Below are 22405 nucleotides of genomic sequence, written 5' to 3'. Positions count from 1 at the left end.
CATGTTTGTTCAGCTTCTGGGTTCTCTCCCAGCAGTCTCAACATTTCCATAGTTCTATAGCATTAGCCCATCCTGAGCTCAGTCCACACAGGGTACTACAGGGCCCCTGTTCCTAATGGCAGAGCCCACCTCAGACTAAGAACAAATACTCTGGCTTTACCCTGCTCCTTATTCCTACTCCTGCCAATGGACGATGTGTAGCGTAAAGCAGTCACCCCTCCCTTGCCGTGAGACACACAGGCTGACTCACACAGCTACACTTCCACCGTCTTTCCACCGTTATCACCACCTACGGCAATTCCCATCTCATACGAACACCTAGAAATCTGAGCCCACCATCATTCATGGACACATTATTTCCCTGGAGCAGTTAACAATGGCTGTCTCATCACAGCCATTCAAGAACTGACCCAGCTTGAGGCCAGACTGCCCGGCTCTGCCCACTACATGTGCTCTGCCTTTGCCTTTGTGTGGCCTCAAAATCCCCATTCACATGGCCCTACACGCCACCGTGGTCCCTCACCCATTTCCATCCCCTTTCCCACATCCTACCCTGTGGCTGGAGCATTTGCTGGGGGCGCTGCCGAAATTTCTGCCTTCTGCCTGGGATCCAGGGCATCTTCAATGCTCGTTGCTAGGCAACAGCCTCTGGCTCACCACTGCAACTTCCGGGGATGGTACTGGCCTCCCTTCCTCCCCTCCCCAGAATTTGGAGTACCCAGCAACCAGTCTTTTCTTATCTTCTGGAATCTTATCAATGTTATCTCTGGAACCTGTTCTAACTCCCAACCCTTCCGAACCTCTCCAGTCCTATGGCATTCCAGAAGCTTCTTCTTATCACTCTCTCTCTCCTCCATACCTTTGTATCTCTAGTCTTTTTTTTTTTTAATTTTGGTTGTGGGATTTGAACTCTAGGCCTGGGCATTATCCCTGAGCTCTTCAGCTCAAGGCTACCATCCTACCCCTTGAGCCACAGCCCTACATCCGGATTTCTGGTGATTAATTGGAAATGAGTCTCACAGACTTTGGGGCTGGGAGTTTGGCCTAGTGGTAGAGTGCTTGCCCAGCATGCATGAAGAACTGGGTTCAATTCCTCAGTACCACATACATAGAAGAAAAAAAAAAAAAGCCAGAAGTAGTGCTGTGGCTCAGGTAGCAGGGCTCTAGCCCTGAGAAACCCAAGGACAGTGCTCAGGCCCCTTTTCTCAGGACTGGCAAAAAAATTATAAATAAATAAAAATAAGAGTCTCACAGACTTTTTAGTGCCTGGGCTGGCTTTGAACTGAGATCTTCAGATCTCAGCCTCCTAAATAGCTAGGATTAAAGGTGTGAGCCACTGTGCAGCAATATCTCTAATCTTATTTGGAGAACAACAATAAAAGCCAGGTAGGTGCTAATGGCTCATGCCTGTCATCCTAGATACTTAGGAGGCTGAGATTTAAGAATTACAGTTCAAAGCCAACCCAGGCAGGAAAGCTTGTGAGTCTTAACTCCAATTAACCACCAGAAAACCAGGATTGGTGGTGTGGCTCAAAGTGGCACAGTGCTAGCCTTAAGGGAAGGGGGAGGGGAGAAGCTCGGGGACAGGGCCTAGGCCCTGGGTTTAAGCCCCATACCCACTTCCCACCCCCCACCCCCAAATAAAACCTTTTAGTGTTCTAGATTTGACAATATACTATCTTTCTCTATTACTTTAAGATCATGAAATTCAAGATTCACAAGATTTCCCTACAGCAGGTAATGTCAGTTGTTTAGATCTGGGAGCATTAGATAACAACGTCTCTGAGTTCTCAATATGCGGCCATTTTACATGCCTCCCCCACTCTCTCTAGAATTCTTAACATTCACATACTTTTCAATGTTCTGAATGTCCTGGAATGTTTAAAAAAAAAAATCCATGACTAGGCACGTAGCTCAGTGGCAGAGAACTTGTCTAGCAGGCACAAGGCCTTGGCCTTCATTCCCAGCACCAAACAAAACAAGAAAAATTGTTCTGAAGGTTGAAGAGTTCTGAAACATCCAGGTTTTAGAATCTATCAGCGTTAGGTCAACTGTTTCAGATTCTGAGAGTCAGGAACCCACCATCTGGGAGAGAAGACCTAGCGCTATCCATCACCATAGTAAATGGTTCAGAAATGCTCATCTGAATCAACGCAAGCCAGTGATCATCAGACCTATGGTTTTTGCTGCTAGAAAGCAAAAGAAAATTAAAGAGCTCCCTAAAAATCATCTTGCCAGGTTGGGATTGGGTAGAGTGCTTGTTTAGCATGAAGTCCTGGGTTTGATTCCTCAGTATCACAGAAAAGGCTGGAAGTGGCACCGTGGCTCCTCCAGTGGTAGAGTGCTAGCCTTGAGCAAATGAGGCTCAGAGCTGGAGCTGGTGGCTAACATCTATTATCCTAGCTACACAGGAGGCTGAGATCTGAGGATCATGGCTCAAAGCCTGCTGGGACATGAAAAGTCCATAAGACTTGGGGCCAGGAGTGTAGTCTAACGACAGAGTACTTGACTAGCATGCACAAAGCCCCGGGTTCCATTCCTCAGTACCATATACACAGGAAAAAGCCAGAAATGGTGCTGTGGCTCAAGCAGCAGAATGCTAGCCTTGGGCAAAAAGTGTTCAAGGACAGTGCCCAGGCCCCGAGTTCAAGCCTCAGGACTGGCAAAAAAAAAAAAAAGTCCATGAGAGTCATCTTCAATTAACCAACAGAAAATCAGAAGTGGCTCAAGTGGTAGAGTGCCAGCCTTGAGATGAAGAGTTCAGGGACAGGTGCCCAGGCCCAGAGTTCAAACCCCAAGACTGGCAAATAATCAAACAACAACAGTAATAGTAATAATAAAAATAATAATAATCTTGCCACTGATTGGCAATGACGCAGCCCAGAGGAAAGCAAATCCAAGAGACAGAGAAAGCCATTGGGGATGAGAGTTTGAACCCCTGGATGTAGCCATGCCTGAAGTCAGAGAGTAAGCCATTTCTTAAACCAGGAGAGGCAAATACTCATCAGTTTACCACCAGGACCCACAACTCCCTAGGGACCTACTCCCCCCAAAATCTAAGAATACAAAACAGGGAGTTGGCAGTGAAAATGTTATTGAGGAGAGTGACTTTGGCTTCCCAAAAAAAGGCAGGAAGGGAAGGGGAAATGGAGACCTAGTAACAATGATTGCTTCGTGGAGACCCTGGCCCTGAACTCAAGGTTCCCACCAGAAGCAGAGAGGCACCCACGTCCCCTGGGAGCAGGGAATCCAAAGCACCATGGCAAGCTGGGTTTAAAAAGAAGTTTCGTTGAGTTTCTTCTTGGGAGATTGCAGGGGTGTCCCGAGACCCGCAGAGGGCCGAGGGGCTGGCGTGGGTGGTCGCCGGGGCTCTGGGGCACTCCGAACCAGTTCCTGGCATCGTTCCACAAAGCTGCCTCCCCCTCGACGCCTGCTCTCTGCTTGTGGGGGGCTGGGACTCCCATGTCGGCCAGACAGGGAGATGTTGCTGGAGGCTGAGTGGAGACTGAAGGGGAGGGGGAAGGGGGGCATCAGGGGACAGTGGGCTGTCCCTCTCCCCCCCAAGGCCACACTGTTGTCCCCCCAACCATACCACGGGGAGAAATGGAGCCACAATCAACTATACCTGGTAAGTGAGGTCCGGGGCGAGGGGCTGGGAAGTGAGGTCCGAGAGGCAGCCAGGGGGGCCAGCTCACACTGCTCCAACTGTCCCATTAACTCTTCCTCCGTCAAACCACCTGCTGGGGACCCAGGAAGCAGAGTCAGAGGGCAAGGCAGTGAGGCAGTAGTGCAAGCATCCAGAGTTGGGATGAGTGAAAAGGTTTGGAGATGGTCAGGCCGAGGGTCAGGGGCGAAGTAGAGACAGGGAAGTAAGAACAAGAAGCTGCAGGACAGGATGAGCCACGAGATCACACCACAGCAGGCTTAGATGAGGGCGCTGGGCTGAGTTCAAAGTGAGGCAGGAGTACCAGGTGCCTGTCCCAGGCCATCCATGGCAGTGGTCAGATCCCACATGGCCAGGCTGCCATTGGCCTGCCCTGTGAGCAGGTAACGCCGGGGTCTGGAGCCCAGTCGCCTGGATCCCTCGCACTCCAGCACGGTGAAGGCGGTCGTGGCGGAGCCGTCCACGGAGCACACGGAACACACCCTGCACACAGCGAGCCATCAGGGTCCGCAGGCCCAGCCTGGTCCTTTCGTTGTTGTTATCCTATTTTGTTGTGTTTGTCCTATTTGTTTTGCTAGTTCTGGGACTTGAATTGAGGGCCTGGGTACCGTCCCTTAGTTAGCTTTTCCACTCAAGACTAGCACTCTACCTCTTGAGCCACCAAGCCTGCTTGGCCTCCCATGGGGACCCCTTTTTCTGGTCTCTGTGGCTCACAGGACAATCCTTACCGCTGCCCAGTGGCTGACAGACGTACGAAGAGCTGGCTGGCACTTGGCACCACCTTCTGAATGAAGACCTGCTGGTCATCTCGCTCGCCATAGGGGCCTGGACAAGTAGGGGTGGGTGTTCAGGACCAGTCAGGGGCCCTGGGACCTCCAGACCCTAAGGTTCACTTTCCCCTGGCTGAATCTCCTTCTAGACATGGGTTTCACTCCCAGGCCCCTGGGTGGGGTCAGGGAAGAAGAGGGGGAGCAGTGGTGAATTCAGGCCTATCAGCAGATCGGGTGGGGGGACCCTGGGCCTGGGGGCTGTCAGTAGCAATCAGTGAATGTGGCAGGGGACACAGGGGTCCACAAGGGTCAACAGTCAATGGTGAAGGCTAGAAAGGGGAGCCCAATTGGTCAGCAGAGACCTACAGGGGTTGCTGGGGCGGGGCAGTGGGGAGGGGCCAGGAATCAGGAAGCACCGATGTCATTGCCAGCAGTGCAGCCTCCGTGACCATCAGCTGACTCCAGAGCTAGGATCTTGAAGGATGCCAGGGGTGTGGAGCCGGGCTGCGTGGAGATCATGCCACGGAAGCGGGTCACGGACCACGTCCGCACATGGTTGTTGTCAGCACAGACTGGGGAGCACAGGACGGCAGAGTCAGGCTCAGCCATGAAACCCCAGGGTGGCTCTGTTCTCGTCTCTCCTGCGGGGGACCCACCTGAAATGAGGTGCTTCTCAGACAGCATGATCTTGATGACAGGACTGCGATGCACAGTGAAGGTTTGGAAGAGCTGTGGCCCCGAGCCCACAGTCTCGGGGTGCTGCACGATGACCCGTACGCCCCCCGAGCTGGTGCCATAGGCAATTTCGATCCAATTTCCACTGTCACCTGGTGAGGGACAAGGACAGAGAGAGAACCTTCATATCACAGAGAGACAGAAACCGAGGTGGACAGAGACTGGCCCAGAAGAGACGCCGGGGGACAGACAGACAGACACAGAGAGAGTTGGTGAGATGAGGAAATTGGAGGACTAGAAGGATAAAGGAACAGAGCAAGAAGACCACAGACAAAATTTAAGACAATGAGAGAGCTAGGTGCAGTGGCTCACACTTATAATCCTAGCTACTTAAGAGGCTAAGATCTTAAGATTGTGGTTCAAAGCCAGCCTGGTACTAACGTCTCTGATTAACCACCAGAAAACCAGAAGCGGTACTGTGGCTCAAGGGGTAGGGTGGTAGCGTTGAACTGACGAGCTCAGGGACAGTGCCCAGGCCCAGAGTTCAAGCCCCATGACAGACAAAAAAAAAAGACAATGAGAGAAGAGAAACAGAAAAATAGAGACACAGGGAGGTCAGGAGGCTAGCATAACGGTAGAGTCCTTGCCTACCAAGCACGAAGCCCTGGGTTCAGTTCCTCAGTACCATATACATAGAGAAAGCCAGAAGAGGTGCAGTGGCTTAAGTGATAGAGCGTTAGCCTTGAGAAAGCCTGAGGACAGTGCTCAGGCCCTGAGTTCAAGCCCCAGGACTAGCAAAAAAAAAAAAAAAAAAGACACAACACACACACACACACACACACACACACACACACACACGGAACTGGGAAACTGAATTAGAACAATTCAGAATCAGACAGACAGGCACAGACATATAACATTAGACATAGGTTATTAAAGAGATAGAAAAACAAAAGCCAGCCGGGCACTAAGTCTCTAGGACTTTTTGTGCCCAGGGTTGACTTCGAACTAAGACCTTCAGATCTCAGCCTCCTGAGTAGCTAGGATTGCAGGTGTGAGGCGCCAGCGTCCGGCTAGCTTTCCGATTTTATGAACACACAAACATCATGCCTTGACCACCAGGGATGGAAGAGAAACAGCAAAATGAACTCCTAGAGGCCAGTTCTGCATCTGGTGGAGAGGCTTGGCCTCAGCTCAGCCCTGAGAACAGTGCTCCATGAATGTTTGCTTAATAAATAATAAATCCCATGCCAGGCTACACAGGTGGCCACTTGGCTGCAGGCTGGGCCAGGGCCAGCTGGCAACAGGTGCCAGAGCTTACTGGTCTTGGGGGTGAGGTAGACGCTGAGGGCAGTGACCCCGTCCTCCGCAGGATCCCGGTAGAGCTCGCTGACCAGGAGGTCATTGTCTTTCATGCGCAGGGGAAACTTCTGCACATCTGGGAGGCGGGGAGGGAGAAGGGGGGGAAAAGTGAGGTGTGTTTCAGGCCCCCTGCTGGCCCTTCTGTTCTCCAGGAGGCTGTCACTTACCCACATAGTAGATGGAGCCATTGCTGCAGCCCAGGAGGAGGAAAGAGCCAGCAGCATCATAGCTTGTGATTGGCTGCACCTCTTGGACCTAAAGGGAGGACAGGCGGGAGGTGGCAACAAGGGACTCTGTCCCTCTACAACTTTGCTCTTATGGTACCCCTCACAGAGCGCCCACCCTCCAACACCTACCTGGGCTCCAAAACTACTTCTCCCAGCCTGGCCAGCTACAGCCTTATTTCTACCTGTCCTGAGACTCCTTTTTCTTTTTTTTTGGTCAGTTGTGGGACTTGAACTCTGGGCCTGGGTGCTATCTCTGAACTCTTCAATTCAGCTACTACCCTACTCCTTGAGCCACAGCGCCACTTCCAGTTTTCTATTGATTAATTGGAGATAAGAATCTCATGGTCTTTAGTGCCCAGGCTGGCTTTGAACCGTGATCCTGAGATCTCAGCCTCCTGAGTAGCTAGGATGACAGGTGTGAGCCATTCGCTCCTGGCCTGGGAAGGCCTTTGATACAACACATATCCAGGCTCCGCCCATCACTGGGTCTCCTGGCTTTCTCTCGGTGGAGTGGGACAGAAAGGAACCTCTCTTTTAGGCTGTGTGATCTGGAAAGCAGGGGGGCCCCAGGCTGGCCAGAGCTCGGACCTGCCAGTGCTTGGTGACAGCATTCCACACCCCAATACGCCCCGTGTGGCTTGTGGCGATGAGCTGGTTCCCCACGAAGAACAAGGCCTCCACGGGCACACCCAGGTGGAAGACACCTGTGGGGGACAAGGAGGGGACAAGGAGGGTCAGCCAGAACCCCATTTCATGGGGACGGATGTGGCAGGAGGAATTCCAAGGCTCAGAGGATCATACTGGGCCATGGAATTCTCTTCAGGGAGATGATTCCAGCAGAAAGTTTTAAAAAGGAAAAGGAAAAAGCCAGGTGCAGGTAGCCATATTGGTCATTCTAGATACTCAGGAGACAGATCTGAGGAGAGCAGTTGGAAGTTAACCCAGGCAAGAAGTCTGTGAGACTCTCCAATTAATCTCCAATTAATCAGTAAAAAGCAGTTAGTGGAACTATGGTTCAAGTGGTAGAGCACCAGCCTTAAGGAAAAAAGCTAAGGAACAGCACTCAGGCCCTGTGTTCAAGTCCTAGTACTTGCACAAACGAAAACAAATGAGCAAAAATATGTTGGCTGGGGTTGGATATCATCAAGGTCAGATTGATTTAACAAGTCTAGCACCAATAGATTTGAATAGGCCCTGGGATTTTTACTCCCAGGGAACATTTTGACAGAGCAAAGAAATCAAACTTAGATGGAAGAGAAAATTGTACCTAGGAGGAGTTTTCTAAGAGATTAAAGAATTCCAACAGTATTGGAAATTCTTTTTTTTTTTCTTTCCTTCCCCAGCATTGAGGTTTGAATTAAGGACCTCACAAATGCTGGGCTTATGCTCAACTACTTGGGCCATGTGCCCCTGATTTTTTGCTGATGATTTTAGAGCTGGAATCTGGAGGATTTTCCTGTCCTAGGCTGGTTTCAAACTCAAGAACTAGACTTCAGCCTCCTCAGGTACTAGGGTTACAGGTAGGAAGCATGGTGCTCAGCCAGGGTATAAAATTCTGAAGGGCTGGTGCATTCTCATAGGGGCAGAGAGATCTAACAGGGTGGAGAAGTCTTACAGGCTTGAGAATTTTGTAGGGCAGGCTATTTTAACAGGCCACAGAATTCTCCAGGGACGATGGTTCTGCAAAAGGCCAGGAATAGTACCTATCTCAGAGCCTCCGCCTTCTGCCTGCAGAGCCCACAGCAAGATCTCATTGCCTGTGGCCACAGCCACCATCTTGTCATGCTCCCCCAAAGCTCCTCCAGGTACGCGGGCTGTGAGTGCCAAGCGCTCGATAGGCCAGTCTAGGCGGGGGCTGGAAAAGACCAGCTGCCAGCCAGAGGCTTCCTTCAGTCTATAAGGGGGGGTGGGAGAAGTATTATCAATCACCATCTCACACCACACCCCCATCCAAGATCAGACCTCCCTTCTCCCCTCCCTTCATCCTGGCACCTATAGCAGACAAGAAACTGGGCATAAGCCACAGCAATCCAGTTGTGGTGACCACACACCAATCGCACCATCCCAGGTTCCTCTGGTTGTCCTTGAGGAAAAGAGAAGGGCCTAGAATAGGACCACAGGGGTCCACGGGCTGTCCTTACCTCCCAGAAGGAAGAGACCTACCGGAGGGCGGAGGAGGGCCTCTCTCATCCAGCAACCGGCCCAGCAGCCCTGCATTGCCCAGGTTGGGGGGCATGGTGTTGCTTCGACGTACGGGGGCTGGGCGTCCCCCACCCTGCTGGGGTCCCACCAGGCTGTGGCGGTTTCGCCGTTTCACTGGAAACACTGGGAGAGAGAGGTAGAGCAGTTATATTTCTCGGGACAGTTATCGGTGTAGATGGCCCCCTCACCTCCCTTGTCTCTCACCCTTGGTGAAAATGTTAGGGCTTGTCCCTTCCCAGTGCCCTACTATCTACTGTACTGCAGAGATACTATAATATTAACATCTCCACCACCTCTTCCTCCCCCTCCTCCTCCTCCTCCCTGCTCCTCTTCTTCTTCTACTTCTTTTGCCAGTATGGGGCTTGAACTCAGGGCCTGGACACTGTCCTTGAGTTTTCTCAAGGCTAGGACTCTACCACTTGAACCACAGCACCACTTTCAGCATTTTCTGAGTATGTGATACTGAGGGATTGAACCCAGAGCTTCATGCATGCTAGGCAAGCACTCTTACCATTCAGCCACATTCCCAGCCCTAACAGCTCTTTAATACTTGGCTAATCTAATCAAAAAAGCTTTCAGTTAGGTTATGTTAGCTTCCATTAATAATCCTAGCCACTAAGGAGGCTGAGATCTAAGGATCACGGTTCAAAGTCAGCCCAGGAAGGAAAATCTAGGAGACAACTACAATTTACAAACAAAAATCTCGCAGTGAAGTTGTAGCTCAAGTGACAGAACTCCAGCCTTGAGTGAAAAGGTCAACTGAAAGCATAAGGCCCTGAGTTCAAGCCCACCCCAGTACTGGTGTGCATGTGTGCACACCTCCCCCCCACACACACTTTTTTTTGGAAACTGGGATAAAACTAAGGAAAATAATAGCAAAGGTCTTTATAAATGGCGAACTTCCCAACTGTAGAGAATGACTGGAGGTAAGGGAATAAAGCCATACATTAACAGCCCCCTCCTCCATTCTATCCCTTCTACCAATCAGCGAAGTCTAGTGGACCACAATTCCCAACAGCCTTTGGGGCGAGTCCTCCAAAGGATGGATTGGCTGACCCAAGTTCTCTTGGAGAGTCTAACCAATAACTTCCTTCTTTCTATGTCAAGGACTCTTGTTCTTCCAAAATCTTCCCAAACAGAAAACAAAGCTGGACTACAACTCCCATTGGGCTCTATGGTATGCTAGTGAGCTTTCAACAAATTTGCTGGCCTACTGCCTCATGGAAAATATTGTTTCCTACTTCCTCTCCCCTCCTCTAATACAGAACTACAACTTCTATTAGGTGTTAGGGCTCACAAGGCTGAAGCATTATGGGAAACGTAGACTTCAGCCATCCATTCGGATTTCTCACCTGGTGGAGGTAGATAACCATTGAAGAGGACGTTTCCACAAGAAGAACGATCCAACTCCTCTCTCAGCTGCAGCCTACGAACTGCAATGAAGGACTCAAAGCAAAGCTGGGCTTTAAGGGGCACTAAAGCAGGTCCCTTTTTCTATCTCCCCATCTCTTTCTCTACAGAATAAGCACATCCCCATAGAACCAGGGCCAAATCTCTGTAGTCTTAGTTCTAAACCAACCCTCTCAGGGGAGAGAGGAAATAAAGACAGAAAGCATTCAGGAAGTGTCCACGGAAAGCTGTTTGTCTATGCAATGAGTATATTAACTGAGGATCCCCACTTACCTAGTGGGGTGAGACCATAGAACTGGGCTTCATGAAGGAGACTTGAACCATGAACACCCCTGGGTAGAGGAATTGATTAGAAGTCAAGGTCTGGGCTACAGGAAAGGGCAAAGAATTCTGAAGGAGAAGTTAAGGGAAACCATACAGAGAATTTGGGAGGGCAGGCTTCGATCCTTCCTTATCTTTTCTTTCTTCTCTCTCTGTCTGTCTCTATATCTCCCTCCCTTCCTGCTCCACTCCTCTCTCCAGTCCTGGGGCTTGAACTCAGGGCCTGGGCCCTGTCCTTCAGCTTTCTCAAGGCTAGCATTCTGCCGCTTGAGTCACCACACCACTTCTAGCTTTTTCTGTTTAAGTGGCACCAAGGAATCAAACCCAGGGCTTCATGCATGTTAGGCAAGTACTCTACTACTAGGCCACACTCCCAGCCCCATCATCTCTCTTTTTCTTTTTCCCAGTACTAGCCCTTGAATTCAGGGCCTTATGCTGTCCTAAAGCTTTTTCATTCAAGGCTACCACTCTACCACTTGAACCATAACTCCATTTCTCACGTCTTTTTGGAGATAAGATTCTCCTAGACTTTCCTACCTGGGTTGACTTTGAACTGTGCTCCTCAAACCTCAACCTCCTGAGTAAATGAGATTACAGGCACAAGCTACTCTCTCTAGCCAAGGAATTTATTTCTGATAGAATCAAGATTCTAAGAGAGCTGGGCGCAGTGGCTCACACCCGTAATCTTAGCTACTCAGGAGGCTGAGATCTGAGGATCGAAGTTCAAAGCCACCAAGGGCACTAAAGTCCATGAGATGCTTTTCTCCAATTAACCACAAGAAAACCAGAAGTGGGGCCTTAGCTCAAGGAGTAGGGTGGTAGCCTTGAGCTGAAGAGGTCAGGGACAACGCCTAGGCCCAGAGTTCAAGCCCCACAACCAACCAACAAATAAATAAATAAATAAAAATTAAAAAAAAAAAGACTGTAAGGGACAAATGACACCAGTGTGAACATGTTTGGGAAAATTCTTAGGACTAAAACTTTAAAAAATAGTCACCATTCTAAGTAAGCCTAATGGAGTGGCACCTTAGTGGCCATCTTAAGAGATTTCTAAGAGTGTGACGATGGTGGGGCAGGGAGGGTTTTCCCCTTTTCTTCATCCATACCAACCTGGGGTCCAATTCTTTGGTGCGTAGGAAGTTGAGGATGGGGGCGAAGACGGTGGGGTCCCTGTCGATGAAGATCTGTGGATGGAAGCGAGGGAGGTGTGGGAAGATGGAGGGGTTGCCAAAGGAAGGATGGGAAAAAGAGCAGGACTGAGGTCCTGTCCCCCCTCCTATGGGTCGCCTGGCTACTCACTGCCCCAGTCTCATCTTTCAGAGTGGAGATGCGTCCGCTCAGAAGACTGCAGGAAGGAGAAGTGGCAGGTGGTCACACACCAGAGACAGAGCAAAGGTGCCAATTAAGGTGTCCGCCCCCCTCCCCTCCCAGCCCTGTCCCCACCCCCACCCCACCCCAACCCAACCCCCTTGCCTGACCGATCACCTGGAAAAGAAAGAGTCCGGGATCCAGGTGAGAGTTTGGCGAGAAGTACTGAATCTAAACCGGGAAAGCAGGAGATGAAGGATGAGCAGGAGGGTGAAGCCGGGTCCCACCCGGAGAGGCCCGGGGCCTCCACGACGGGGCGGGGCAACCCTTGATTGACAGGGATGAAGTTGCGGCTCCCCATCCCTCTCCCCGGCTCCGAGGAAGGCGGGGGGACGGAGGGAGTCTCACAAATCTCCCAGCATCACCTCTTGCCTCCCACGTTCAGATGAATCACTTCCCCGGGAGGGCCGCGCCTCGGGACCCCCTCGGTCGCCGTCTCCGCCGCCGCCATGGCCCCCGGGGGTGAGCCGGCCGGCCAGCACCCACTTCCGGGTGTGTACTCAAGTCCCACCCCTGCTGCCTGCTCATTGGCTAGGAGGCTCCCGGGGCCGCTGGTGATTGGACAGAATACTCGCAGGTCGCAATTACGTCCTAAGCCTCCTTAAGGGGGATCCGCCTTTCCTGCCCTGGACGGGGCGGACGGCGCAGCGGCTCTTTGCGGGAAGTTTGTTTTCCCCGTCGCTTTAGTGTTTGCGGTTTAGGCGTGACAGACATCTTCGTGGTTCATCAAAGCACGTATGTTCTCAGAAGGGGAGGAATGGCTTCCGTGGCAGAGTGCGAAGGGACAGTGCCCAGGCCCGGAGCCCACTTCCCAGTACCAGATGGAGAGGTCAGCCCCACGGCGGGAGGGGTCCATGAAGATGGTCCCTGCACCCCGCCAACCAGCGCACTCTTCACGCGAACAAACCAGGGCAGACCGTCAAAGCCGAAGGGTTTATTATAGGTACAGACAGTGTGCGCCAGCCACACTGCCCCACACCCCGGGGCTCCGGCAGCTCCTCCAGGCGGCCACGGGGGGGGGGGGCTGCCCCAACCCCGATCCCCTGCCAGACTCCCCAGGGAGGTGCTCCAGCCAGAAGCATGCAGGAGGGAGGGCTCCCTCTCACCCCTCCCCTCCTGCCTCGGGTCATGTACAGCTGGAGGGGGGAGGAGAGAGGAAGACTTTTTTTTTCCTTGAGCGTTGACGCCCCCTCCCATTTAAAAGCCTTGGCGCAGATGCGGTGGGGGGAGGGGGGCCCGTCGGGGTGGTGGTGGATGTTTTGCAAAAATAAACTAAGTCAGGAATTAACCACATGGCTCTGAGGTGGTAGAGTGAAGGGACTGGGGCCCCTTCGCTCCCCCCTCCCAGACAGAAGTCAAGGCAGCATTGGAAGTGAGGTAAAGGCAAGGAGGGACTGTTCCCTCCCCACCCCTAGCACCCTGGATGGTCCAGGGGACCTCACCAGCGCCCCCTGTGCCCATCCTTAGGGTGGAGAGGAGGCCAAGAATGATTGCCCCCACCACCTCAGTTGTTTTTTTGGGGGGGGCAGGATCTGGGGATTGGAGTGGGGGGGAACTTGGCTCAACTGGCCCCCTGCCCGCCCCCCACCAAGCTCTGTTATTGCATAAAAATAATGGATCCCCAGCACCTGGGGTGGGAGGTGGCGAGCAGGAAGGGGCCGAGATATGGCTATAGGGGCAGCAATTTCCCCCCCACACCCACACATCTCTTGGGGTGTGGGAGAAGTCCCCTCCTTTCCAGTGCCCATCACGGTGCCTCTGCAGTTCTGCTCCCGCCAAATTGCAGAAGAGAAAGTGTCTTTGTGCCCACAGTGCAAGAGAGGAGGGCCGGGGAGATGCATCAGACCCTGATGGGGGCCCCACTAGGGATCACTTCCGACGCCCACTGGCCCTGCGCTCCCCTGCTTCTCGTTTGGGATTGCCCTCATCTGTGGATGATGTGGTGGGAAGTGTCTGGCCCCAGCGGGCGATCTCCGCATGCTCAGCCACGGAAGCAGCCACGGCCTCCAGCCAACCGTTCATCTCCTCCTGGAGGAAGAAACAGAACACAAGGTTCATGTTTGGAGAACAGGAGATGAAGGATCTAGGACTCAAGCATTTACACCACAGCCTAGAATCTGTCGGAGGCACTTTTGTGAATTCACTCACTGAGAGATAATCATCAAAACATCACTGAATTCTCTGTGTGTACCAACTAATCTAATTCTCACAAAAATACTATCATACAAAACTATTTTACAGATTGGAAAAAAGAAGCCTAGAAGAATAAGGCCTACTTCAGTTGTGTGTGTATGTGTAGATACTATCACTTAAACTTAGAACCTATGCATATCTCTTTGCTTTTTCCACTTAAGGTTGGTGCTCTCCCACGGGAGTCTCATCCAGCATTTTTTGCTGGTAATTGGAGATAAGAGTCTTGAGGGTTTTTTCTGCCCAGGCTGGCTTTGAACCTTGAGCCTCAGATCTGGTCCTCCTGAGTAGCTGAGATTACAGGTGCCGACTCTGGATCATCCCTTCTGGAAGCTAAATCTCCCCGCCTGTCTTTCCAGTATTACCCGAGTCCCCAAGGCAAGGAAGCTGAACTCTGACATTGGGATTACAGGCAGCTCTCCAAAAGCCCTTCCCACCATTCTTGGTTTCCGGGCCTTCCTTGGCCTCCCACTGCCTATAGGCTTTCTGTTATAGCCTTGATAACTCTAGCCTATGTTCAGCCCTACTATAGCCCTATCATTCTGGACTAGGCCTCAGTCACCCAACCAGATTATTTTGAGGTCTACACAGAAGGTCATCTCACCTCGTCTTTAGCCTGGAGCAAATACTCACTGCCATCTTGGGTCCTGCAGGAGGAGACATAGGACTTGAAGGATCAGGAGAGCCCAGCTCTTGCTGGGAAAGGGACGTTGGGCCCTTTGGATCCCTCCCATCTGCCCATGGATGGGGTGAAGGGTGGGGGGGGGGTGTTTGGCTGCTCACTGGAGCTTGAAGACATGTTTCTTTTTCTTGTAGTCATTAGCCACCTCGCTGATGGCCTTGTGCAGGCTGAGCAATGGCTCCCCACCATGTGTGCCCCCTGAAGCTGGGCCTTTGGCATCCTTGTAGAAGCCTAGCTCTCCCTTGCTGAGCACACAGTAAAGGCTCACCCATGACCTGGAAAGATGACATGGAGTTTGAGGCAGAGCTGCAACACTGTACCTTGGCAGTCTCATTAGCATATGGCTGGGCCTTTCTACCAATGGGCCTTTGTCCAAGCTAGTTAGCGCTGTACCCAGGATGCTCTACCCTGTGGCTGGCTCTTCTTGCACTGTAGGAATTATCTAAGGTTCCCAGGATCAAGTCTTCTGCCCAGTGTGGTACCTCCAGAGTTTGTCTTTCCTTACCCTATTCCCACAATACTAAATTACTGCCCCCTCCAGGTTCCCTGCCTTCCTCCCCATTTCTCCATCCCTCAAACAAGGCTAGGGTTCGACCACTTGGGCCACGCTTCCACTTCTGGCTTTTTCGCCTATTAATTGAAGATAAGATTCTCACATTTTTTTTTTTTTTTGCCTGGGCTGGCTTTAAACCTTGATCCACAGATCTCGGCCTCATGAGTGGCTACGACATGAGGATGGAGACAGGCAGGCCTCAAGACTCCCAGAAGCTGGATGCCATCTTCAGCTTCCACCTCACCTGGCACTGGACCCCTCTTGACTAGAATCCATCTCTGGGTGGCTTTGAACCGCGAACCTCAGATCTCAGCCGCCTGAGCGGCGTGAGCCACAGGACGTTTCTGCTCACGGGCCCCAACCCATCTCCAGCCCCGGAGCCAGAGTTTGGGCCCCTAGAAGTTGAGTCCCGCCCCTCCTCGGCCTTGCTACTCACTGATTGGACACGGTGAGCCGGAGGCTCCGCCTTCAAGGTCCCCGCCCACACACTCACCGATTGGACGACTTGCGGTTGGCGTCGAGCTCGCGCTTGCGCAACAGGAAGCCCTCGTGCTGCACCGTGTGAGTGGGCGGGGGCGGAGGCGCGGGGGCGGAGCCTCCCTGGGCCGGGGCGGAGCGTGAGCGCCGGCTTCCCCCGCCCTCGCCGCCCTCTCTAGGCCTCGGCCGCCGTCGGGGCTTGGGCCGGTCCCGAGCCCGCGGCCGATCGGGTCGGGGTGTCCGTTCGGGCGGCTCCAGCCCGTTAGGCAGGCGGCCGGGGGGAAGCTCGCGAGGCTGGGGCAGCGATGGCTGTGTGAATGGAGCGAAGGGCATGGGGGTTATCTGTCTGGGGGCGCCCTGGGTCTGGGGTCCCCATCCCTCATCTGTCTTGGAGGCCCGCATGGAAGGAACGCAGGGCTGGGGAGTTAACTCTGTGGGGGCCCCTTTAGATATTGGGTGTGGCCCTGCCAGGATTCCCACCCACAGGTGGGAAGGAAGGGAGTCTGGCGGTGCCTTCTGTGCATGTTTGTGGCTGTCCCTGAGAAAACACAACGCTGGAGACGAGGGGAGTCCAGGACGTAGGGAAAAGGATGCTTAGGAGTAGAGTGAAACCCTGGGGTTTGATTCCTCAGAACCACATACACAGAAAAAGCCCAAGTGGTGCTGTGGCTCAAGTGGTAGAGTAAAAAGAAGCTCAGGGACAGACCCTGAATTCAAGCTCTAGAACTGGCACACACACGCACACACACACACACACACACACACACACACACACACAAGATTGGGAAGTGGGGTCTCCTAGGTTAGAGGTTCCACTTTGTTTTTGTTGTTGATGGTGGGACTTGGACTCCTGGATGCTGTCGCTGAGCTCTTTTGCTCAAGGCTAGAGCTCTAACACTTTGGGCCACAGTACCACTTCTGGTTTTCTTTGGATTAATTAAAGATGAGTCTCATGGACTTTCCTGCCAGTGATGGTCTTGAACCATAATCTTTAGATCTCAGTCTCCTGAGTAGCTAGGATTACAGGTGTGAGCCACATGCCTACGGGAGGACGGGAGGGGGGAAATGTTCAGATTGTAGGGGACATCTGGGTATCCATGTTTAAATTGGGCAAAGCTGAGATCTGAGGATTGCAGTTTGAAGTGAACCTAAGCAGGAAAGTCAGTGACACTCATCTCCAATGAACTACTCAGAAAAAGCCAGAAGTGGTGCTGTGGCTCAAATAGTAATGCACTAGCTTTGCGCACAAGAGTTCAGGGAAAGCCCCAGGACAGGGGACAAAAAAAATTTTTTTAAAGCCCATGCTGGTTCTGGAGGGTCCAGGTGGGGAAGTGAAGTGAGCACTGATTACTGTTCTGAGATCCCTGGGTCTGCTCAGTGGAGAGGAGCCTTCATTGCCCGCCCCTCCATGCTTTGGTCAACTTACCACTGCAGCTGGGAGCCCCGGGCCTGCCTCTTTCTCCTGCAGCTGTTCCACAATGTCAGCCAGGGTGGCCTTTCTGAGGAAGGAGGGACAGAAAGACTCAACAGAGCAGAAGTGCCTTTTGGCAAGGACAGGCCTGCCTGGCTAGGAAGAGGAGCCTCCACTTTTTTAACCTGAAACACCAGTCCCTGTCCCCCTTTCACTATCTCCACAGATGTGTTCAGATACTGGATGCCCAATACAAAGCCTCTCTTCCCTTCAAGTTTTGGCAGTATTGAGATTTGAACTCATAGCATTGGGCTTACCACTGAAGCCATGTCACCAGTCCTCTTGGAGATTGTGTGTGTGTGTGTGCACGCACACATGCACAGCCAGTACCTAGTGCTGTGAAAACTCATGATCTAGGCACTGTCCCTTAGCTTTTTTTGTTCAACATTAGCATTCTGCCACCTGAGCCACCTCTCCACTTCCTACTTTGGGCTGATAAGAGATTAAAAGTCTGATACAAGTCAGACTTGGTGGCTTACGTCTGTAATCCTAGCTACTCAGGAGGCTGAGATCTGAGGATCACAGTTCAAAGCCAGATGGGGCACTGAAGTCTGTGAGACTCTTATCTCTAATTAATCACCAGAAAACCAGAAGTGATGCTGTGGCTCAAGGAGTAAGACAGTAGCCTTGAGCTGAAGAGCTCAGGGACAATGCCCAGGCCCAGAGTTCAAGTCCCACAACCACCCCACCCCGCCAAAAAAAAAAAAAAAAGCCTTACACAGGCTTTCCTGCCCAGGCTGGCTTTGCACCTCAATCCTCAGATCTCAACCTCCTGAGAATTCCAGGAGTGAGACACTGGTGTCTGGCTCCCTCTTTGAGCTTTAAACAGCCTCAAGATCATAAAAGCAAGCTGAGGGCTGGGAGTGTGGCCTAGTGATAGAGTGCCTGCCTAATGTACATGAGCCCTGGGTTCAACTCTTCAGTCCCACAGACAGAAAAAAGCTAGAAGTGGTGCTGTGGCTCAAGTGATAGAGTGCCTTGAGAAAGCTCAGGGACAGCATGCAGGCCCTGAGTTCAAGCCCCAAGACTGGAAAAAAAAAAAAAAAAAAGCTGCATCTCCATGTCTTTGAACCCACTGCCTCCTTTTGCAGCACCCCGAGTTCCCTTCTCCTGCTGTCCCCATCTCAGCCCTATCATTGATGGGTGACAAGCGTGCCCTCCCCAGAGGACCCCCTCCCCCCCCAGATTCTGAGCTTCCTGGAGACAGAGCTAAGGGCAGATTTGGTTTCTGCTCTTCCTCCAGTTGATCAAGCAGGCTGCCCATGAGGCCAGAGCCCCATCTGCCTCTATGGGGCCCGCGATGCCATCTCGCGTTTCCTTGCCCGGGGGCCTTTGGGGTTCTAGGAGCTCTGCCCCCCCCCCTCCGATCGCTCGGAGGCCTCACCCCTTGAGCAGTTCTCCCCTGGTGGGCGTCTCCTGCTCGCTGGACTCCTGCCTCTCCAACCGCCGCTCGCGCCGCTCCCGCCGCCTCTCCATCTGCTCGTAGCGGCCCAGCGTGAGGCTGTGCGCCGCCGCCGCCGCCTCGTGCTCCGCCGACTCCTGCCGCTCCGACCGCCGCCTCCGGGGCAGCTCCTCGGGCGGATCGGCCGACTCCTGCCGCTCCGACCGCCGCCTCCGGGGCAGCTCCTCGGGGGCGCGATCTGCAGCTTCCTGGCGCTCGGGCCGCGGGCGCACCTGCTCCACGGACACCGTCACCGGGGGCACCGGGGCGGCCGCCGCGTCCGGAGGCGCGGCCGGCGGGGACGCGGGGTCCGCCCTGCCCGGGGCCTCGGGCAGCCGGTCGAGGCGCGGCTGCAGGCGCTCGGGCTTCAGCTCCTGGCGCACGTAGCCCACCCGGGTCCGCACCTCGGCCGACAGCGCGTCCGAGGCCCTCCGGGCCAGCGGCTCCAGGCCTCGGTCGTAGCCCCCGGGTCGCAGCAGAGGGGCTGCTTTGGCTGCCAGCTCCGTGGGGTCCCCAAAGAACTTGCGCCCCAGCAGTGGGGTGGGCGGTTGCTTGCTCTGCTCTGCCTTGAGTTTCTCGATCTGGAGGCAGGGGAGCCGGGGCGAGAGGGGTCAGATGGAGAGGGGGTCCTGCCTGGCCATTCAGCTTTACCGGTGCTTTGAAGGAGCAAGGATTTCAGGCCCTGCTGCTTCTCTACTGCTGGCTTCATTCCTATTCTTTAGGTAAACGAACCCCAAATCTTTATGTTTAATGGCCCTGGGTTTGGGCACTGTCCCCAAGCTTCTTTTGTTCAAGGCTAGCGCTCTACCACTTGAGCCACAGTGCCAAATCCAGCTTTTTTTTTTCTGTGTTCTGTGGTACTGAAGAATCGAACCCAGGGCTTTCATGCATGCTAGGAAAACACTCTACCATTAGGCCACATTCCCAGGCCCCTGTTATTTATTGATAGGGATCTCACTAGCTTTTGGTTGTTCCTGGCCTGGAATCTTGATCCCCCAGAGCTCAACTTCCAGAGTAGCTGTGATTACTTACTGGTGCCTCTCCGACCTCCCTCCTCACTTCCTCCATATCCTCCCACTCCAAGCCTCGAGATTTGAAATTAATAATGGTCTCACCACCTCATTCTTCCAACCAGATCAAGTGCTGCTAGATTCTCCTGGCTCCCTAGACTTCTGCCACCCAGATCCCTGCCCTTCACAGCTCTGACCCCTGTCCTCCCCCTCACACCGCTCAGTGCCCAGGAAGCATCTGTCTCCACCCTCAACACCAAATTGCACCCCAAGCGCAGGTGTGCCTGCCTGCTGTTGAGATGGGAGGCAAAATCTGGGGGTGCTGACCGTGGTCAGGCGCCGTAGAGAGCTGAACCTCTCTTCCCACGCTGCAGCTGCTTTGCGGAAGGCCTCGTGTCGCCGGATGAGCTGCTCTACCTCGTCCACGCTGCCGCCCAGCTCCCGGCTCTGCAGGAGGGGCTCCTGAGCTGTCAGCCAGGCGTCAGCCACCACGGCCTCCTGGGCAAACTGGTGCACCTCCAGCACTGGGGGCAGGCATGCAGGGAGACGTGCTGGGGGCCATCTCCTAACCCCTCTCTTGCTTCCCCCTCCAGTCTTGACACTCTAGCAGTACAGCAGAGACAGCCTATGGCTATTTCTGAAGGTTCTAGCTTCTCCTGTTTGTGTGTGTGTGTGTGCCAGTCCAGTCCTGGGGCTTGAACTCAGGGCCTAGGCACTGTCCACTACAGCTCTACCACTTTGAGCCACAGTGCCATTATAGGTTTTCTGGTGATTCCTTGAGATAAGAGTCTCATAAACTTTCCTGCCTTGGCTGGCTATGATCCTTGGTCCTTGGATCTCAGCCTCCTGAGTAGCTAGGATTACAGGCATGAGCCACCAATGCGTAGGTCTAGCTTTTCTTTCTCTTTTCTCTCCCTCCCTCCCTTCCTGCCCCCCTCTTGTTGGTCAGGGGGCTTGAACTCTAGTCCTGGACACTGACCCTGAGCTCTTCAGATTAAGGCTAATGCCCTGCCCCTGAGCCACAGCATCGCTTCTAGTTTTGTAGAAGTTAATTGGAGATAAGAATCTCAAGGTCTTTAGTACCCAGGCTAGCTTTGAACTTCGATCCTCAGATCTCAGCATCCTGAGTAGCTAGGAGTACAGGCCTGGGTTTTTGTTTTTGTTTTTTGACTAGTTTATTAGGGATAAGTATTTCAAGTCTTTCCTGCCTGGGCTGGCTTTGAACCATGATCCACAGATCTCAGCCACCTGTGCATGGTTCTCTCCTCTAGTTCAATACCAACCAGATTCAATAGCCAAGGAGCCCCCATGTTTGCCCTCTCACGCCCTTAGACTCATTTCTTGGGAAACATGTCCATGTCACCCCTGGAATCTTGGTCAGCCATGAAGTCTCTGTGTCCTTGGACCACCCCTGTCCGGGTCTCCACTCACTCTGCTGAAGCCACTCCCAGTGGCGGTCCCACTGGTCCGACACCTCTTCCTTCCTGCTTCCCAGCTTGTCTAGCTGAGCCTGGATCTGCGGGCAATGATTGGATGGAGGAGCATCAGGGGTGACTCCCGAGCCAATGAGGGGGCGGGGAGCAGCCTGCACTCCCACCCCTTCCTACCTCATCAGCCATGGCGCTCTTGTGGAGCAGTAGAGAGCGCCCTAGCTCCTGGCAGGCAGTCAGCTCTGGCACCCGTGCTTCCAGCTCTGTCTTCAGGCCCTGGTGGTAGTTCATAAGCACCTCCACAGAAGACACATCTCTGCAGTGGGTGATGGGTGGGGACCTAAGCCTCAGGCAACTGCCCTCCCTCGGCCTGTCCTCAATAGGCAGCTGCTAATGAGCCCAAATCCTTAGATGGGCTCTTCTCAGCTCCTCAGAATACCAGCCTCCTATGACCAAGTTGGATCTTCCAGAATATTCACTAATTTAATGACTCTGTGTGTGTGTGTGTGTGTGTGTGTGTGTGTGTGTGTGTGTGTGTTGACAGCATGAACTTAAGGCCTCAAACTCTCACTATTTTTTTGGCCAGTCAAGAACGCAGGGTCTGAACACTGTTCTTGAGCTTTCTCAAGGCTAGAGCTCTACCACTTGAGCCACATCACCACTTCTGCCTTTTTCTATGTATGTGGTACCAAGGAATTGAACTCAAGTCATCATGTATGCTAAGCAAGCACTCTACCACTAGGTCAAACTCCCAGCTGATCTCAATTTTTTTTATTCCAAGTTTGGTGCTCTACCACTTGAACCACAGCTCCACTTCTGACTTTTTTGTAATCAATTGGAGAGAAAACTCTTACACTTGCCTGCCTGGGCTAGCTTTGAATATCAGTCCTCAGATCTCAGTCTCCTGAGGAGCTAGGACTTAGATATAATACTGGCATCCAGCTTTATTTTTCTTCACCGCAGTATTTTACTCTGTGAACTAATATTGGGAGGGGGATTAGTGTCCCACTTTAGAACATAAGGAGTTTTGAGAGCTCAGCCTTGTTCTCCATCCAGAGCTCCACAAGCGTTCAGTAAACATTTTCTGAGCCTAGCATATAAAGGCCCGACATCAAATCTATAAATCTTTGCTGTTGGATAATCCTAGTTACT

General features: G+C 52.8%; 2 protein-coding genes across 2 annotated transcripts in view; both read right to left on the bottom strand.

Moving 5' to 3' along the window:
* Positions 1-2828: 2828 nt before the first annotated feature.
* Shkbp1 (SH3KBP1 binding protein 1) lies at positions 2829-12524 on the bottom strand. Its single transcript, XM_090322315.1, has 18 exons — positions 12365-12524; positions 12117-12170; positions 11931-11976; positions 11742-11815; positions 10584-10642; positions 10253-10333; positions 8862-9023; positions 8691-8781; positions 8402-8592; positions 7287-7402; positions 6639-6726; positions 6431-6547; positions 5091-5261; positions 4851-5006; positions 4393-4489; positions 3969-4147; positions 3626-3740; positions 2829-3505 (listed from the first exon to the last, which is right to left on the bottom strand). The coding sequence occupies exons 1-18, from the start codon at positions 12448-12450 to the stop codon at positions 3274-3276; spliced, it is 2115 nt and encodes a 704-aa protein (XP_090178441.1). The 5' UTR covers positions 12451-12524; the 3' UTR covers positions 2829-3273.
* Positions 12525-12913: 389 nt separating this feature from the next.
* The window catches only part of Sptbn4 (spectrin beta, non-erythrocytic 4), a 57697-nt gene continuing 48205 nt past the window's right edge, over positions 12914-22405 (bottom strand). Inside the window, exons 28-36 of the mRNA XM_090322316.1 lie at positions 21431-21569; positions 21255-21339; positions 20151-20347; positions 18757-19394; positions 17328-17400; positions 15918-16210; positions 14973-15146; positions 14794-14836; positions 12914-14027 (exon numbers count right to left, since the gene is read on the bottom strand). Of these exons, the coding sequence (XP_090178442.1) occupies positions 13869-14027; positions 14794-14836; positions 14973-15146; positions 15918-16210; positions 17328-17400; positions 18757-19394; positions 20151-20347; positions 21255-21339; positions 21431-21569 (1801 nt within the window). The 3' untranslated portion in view covers positions 12914-13868. The remainder of the gene's footprint in view (positions 14028-14793; positions 14837-14972; positions 15147-15917; positions 16211-17327; positions 17401-18756; positions 19395-20150; positions 20348-21254; positions 21340-21430; positions 21570-22405) is intronic.

Source organism: Megascapheus bottae, chromosome 31 (genome assembly GCF_031878675.1).
Source record: "Megascapheus bottae isolate mThoBot1 chromosome 31, mThoBot2.hap1, whole genome shotgun sequence".
Classification (NCBI taxonomy): Eukaryota; Metazoa; Chordata; class Mammalia; order Rodentia; family Geomyidae; genus Megascapheus; species Megascapheus bottae.
This window is presented reverse-complemented; position numbering and strand designations above follow the sequence as displayed.

What these genes read in the sequence shown, in the direction of transcription:
- Shkbp1 (XM_090322315.1), bottom strand. Translation starts at nt 12,450, where the DNA reads ATGGCGGCGGCGGAGACGGCGACCGAGGGGGTCCCGAGGCGCGGCCCT. An exon ending in CTGAACGTGGGAGGCAAGAG is followed by an intron (nt 12,171 to 12,364) that starts GTGATGCTGGGA and finishes TTCCCGGTTTAG; the next exon opens with ATTCAGTACTTCTCGCCAAA. An exon ending in CTGTCACCAAGCACTGGCAG is followed by an intron (nt 6,727 to 7,286) that starts GTCCGAGCTCTG and finishes TCCTCCCTTTAG; the next exon opens with GTCCAAGAGGTGCAGCCAAT.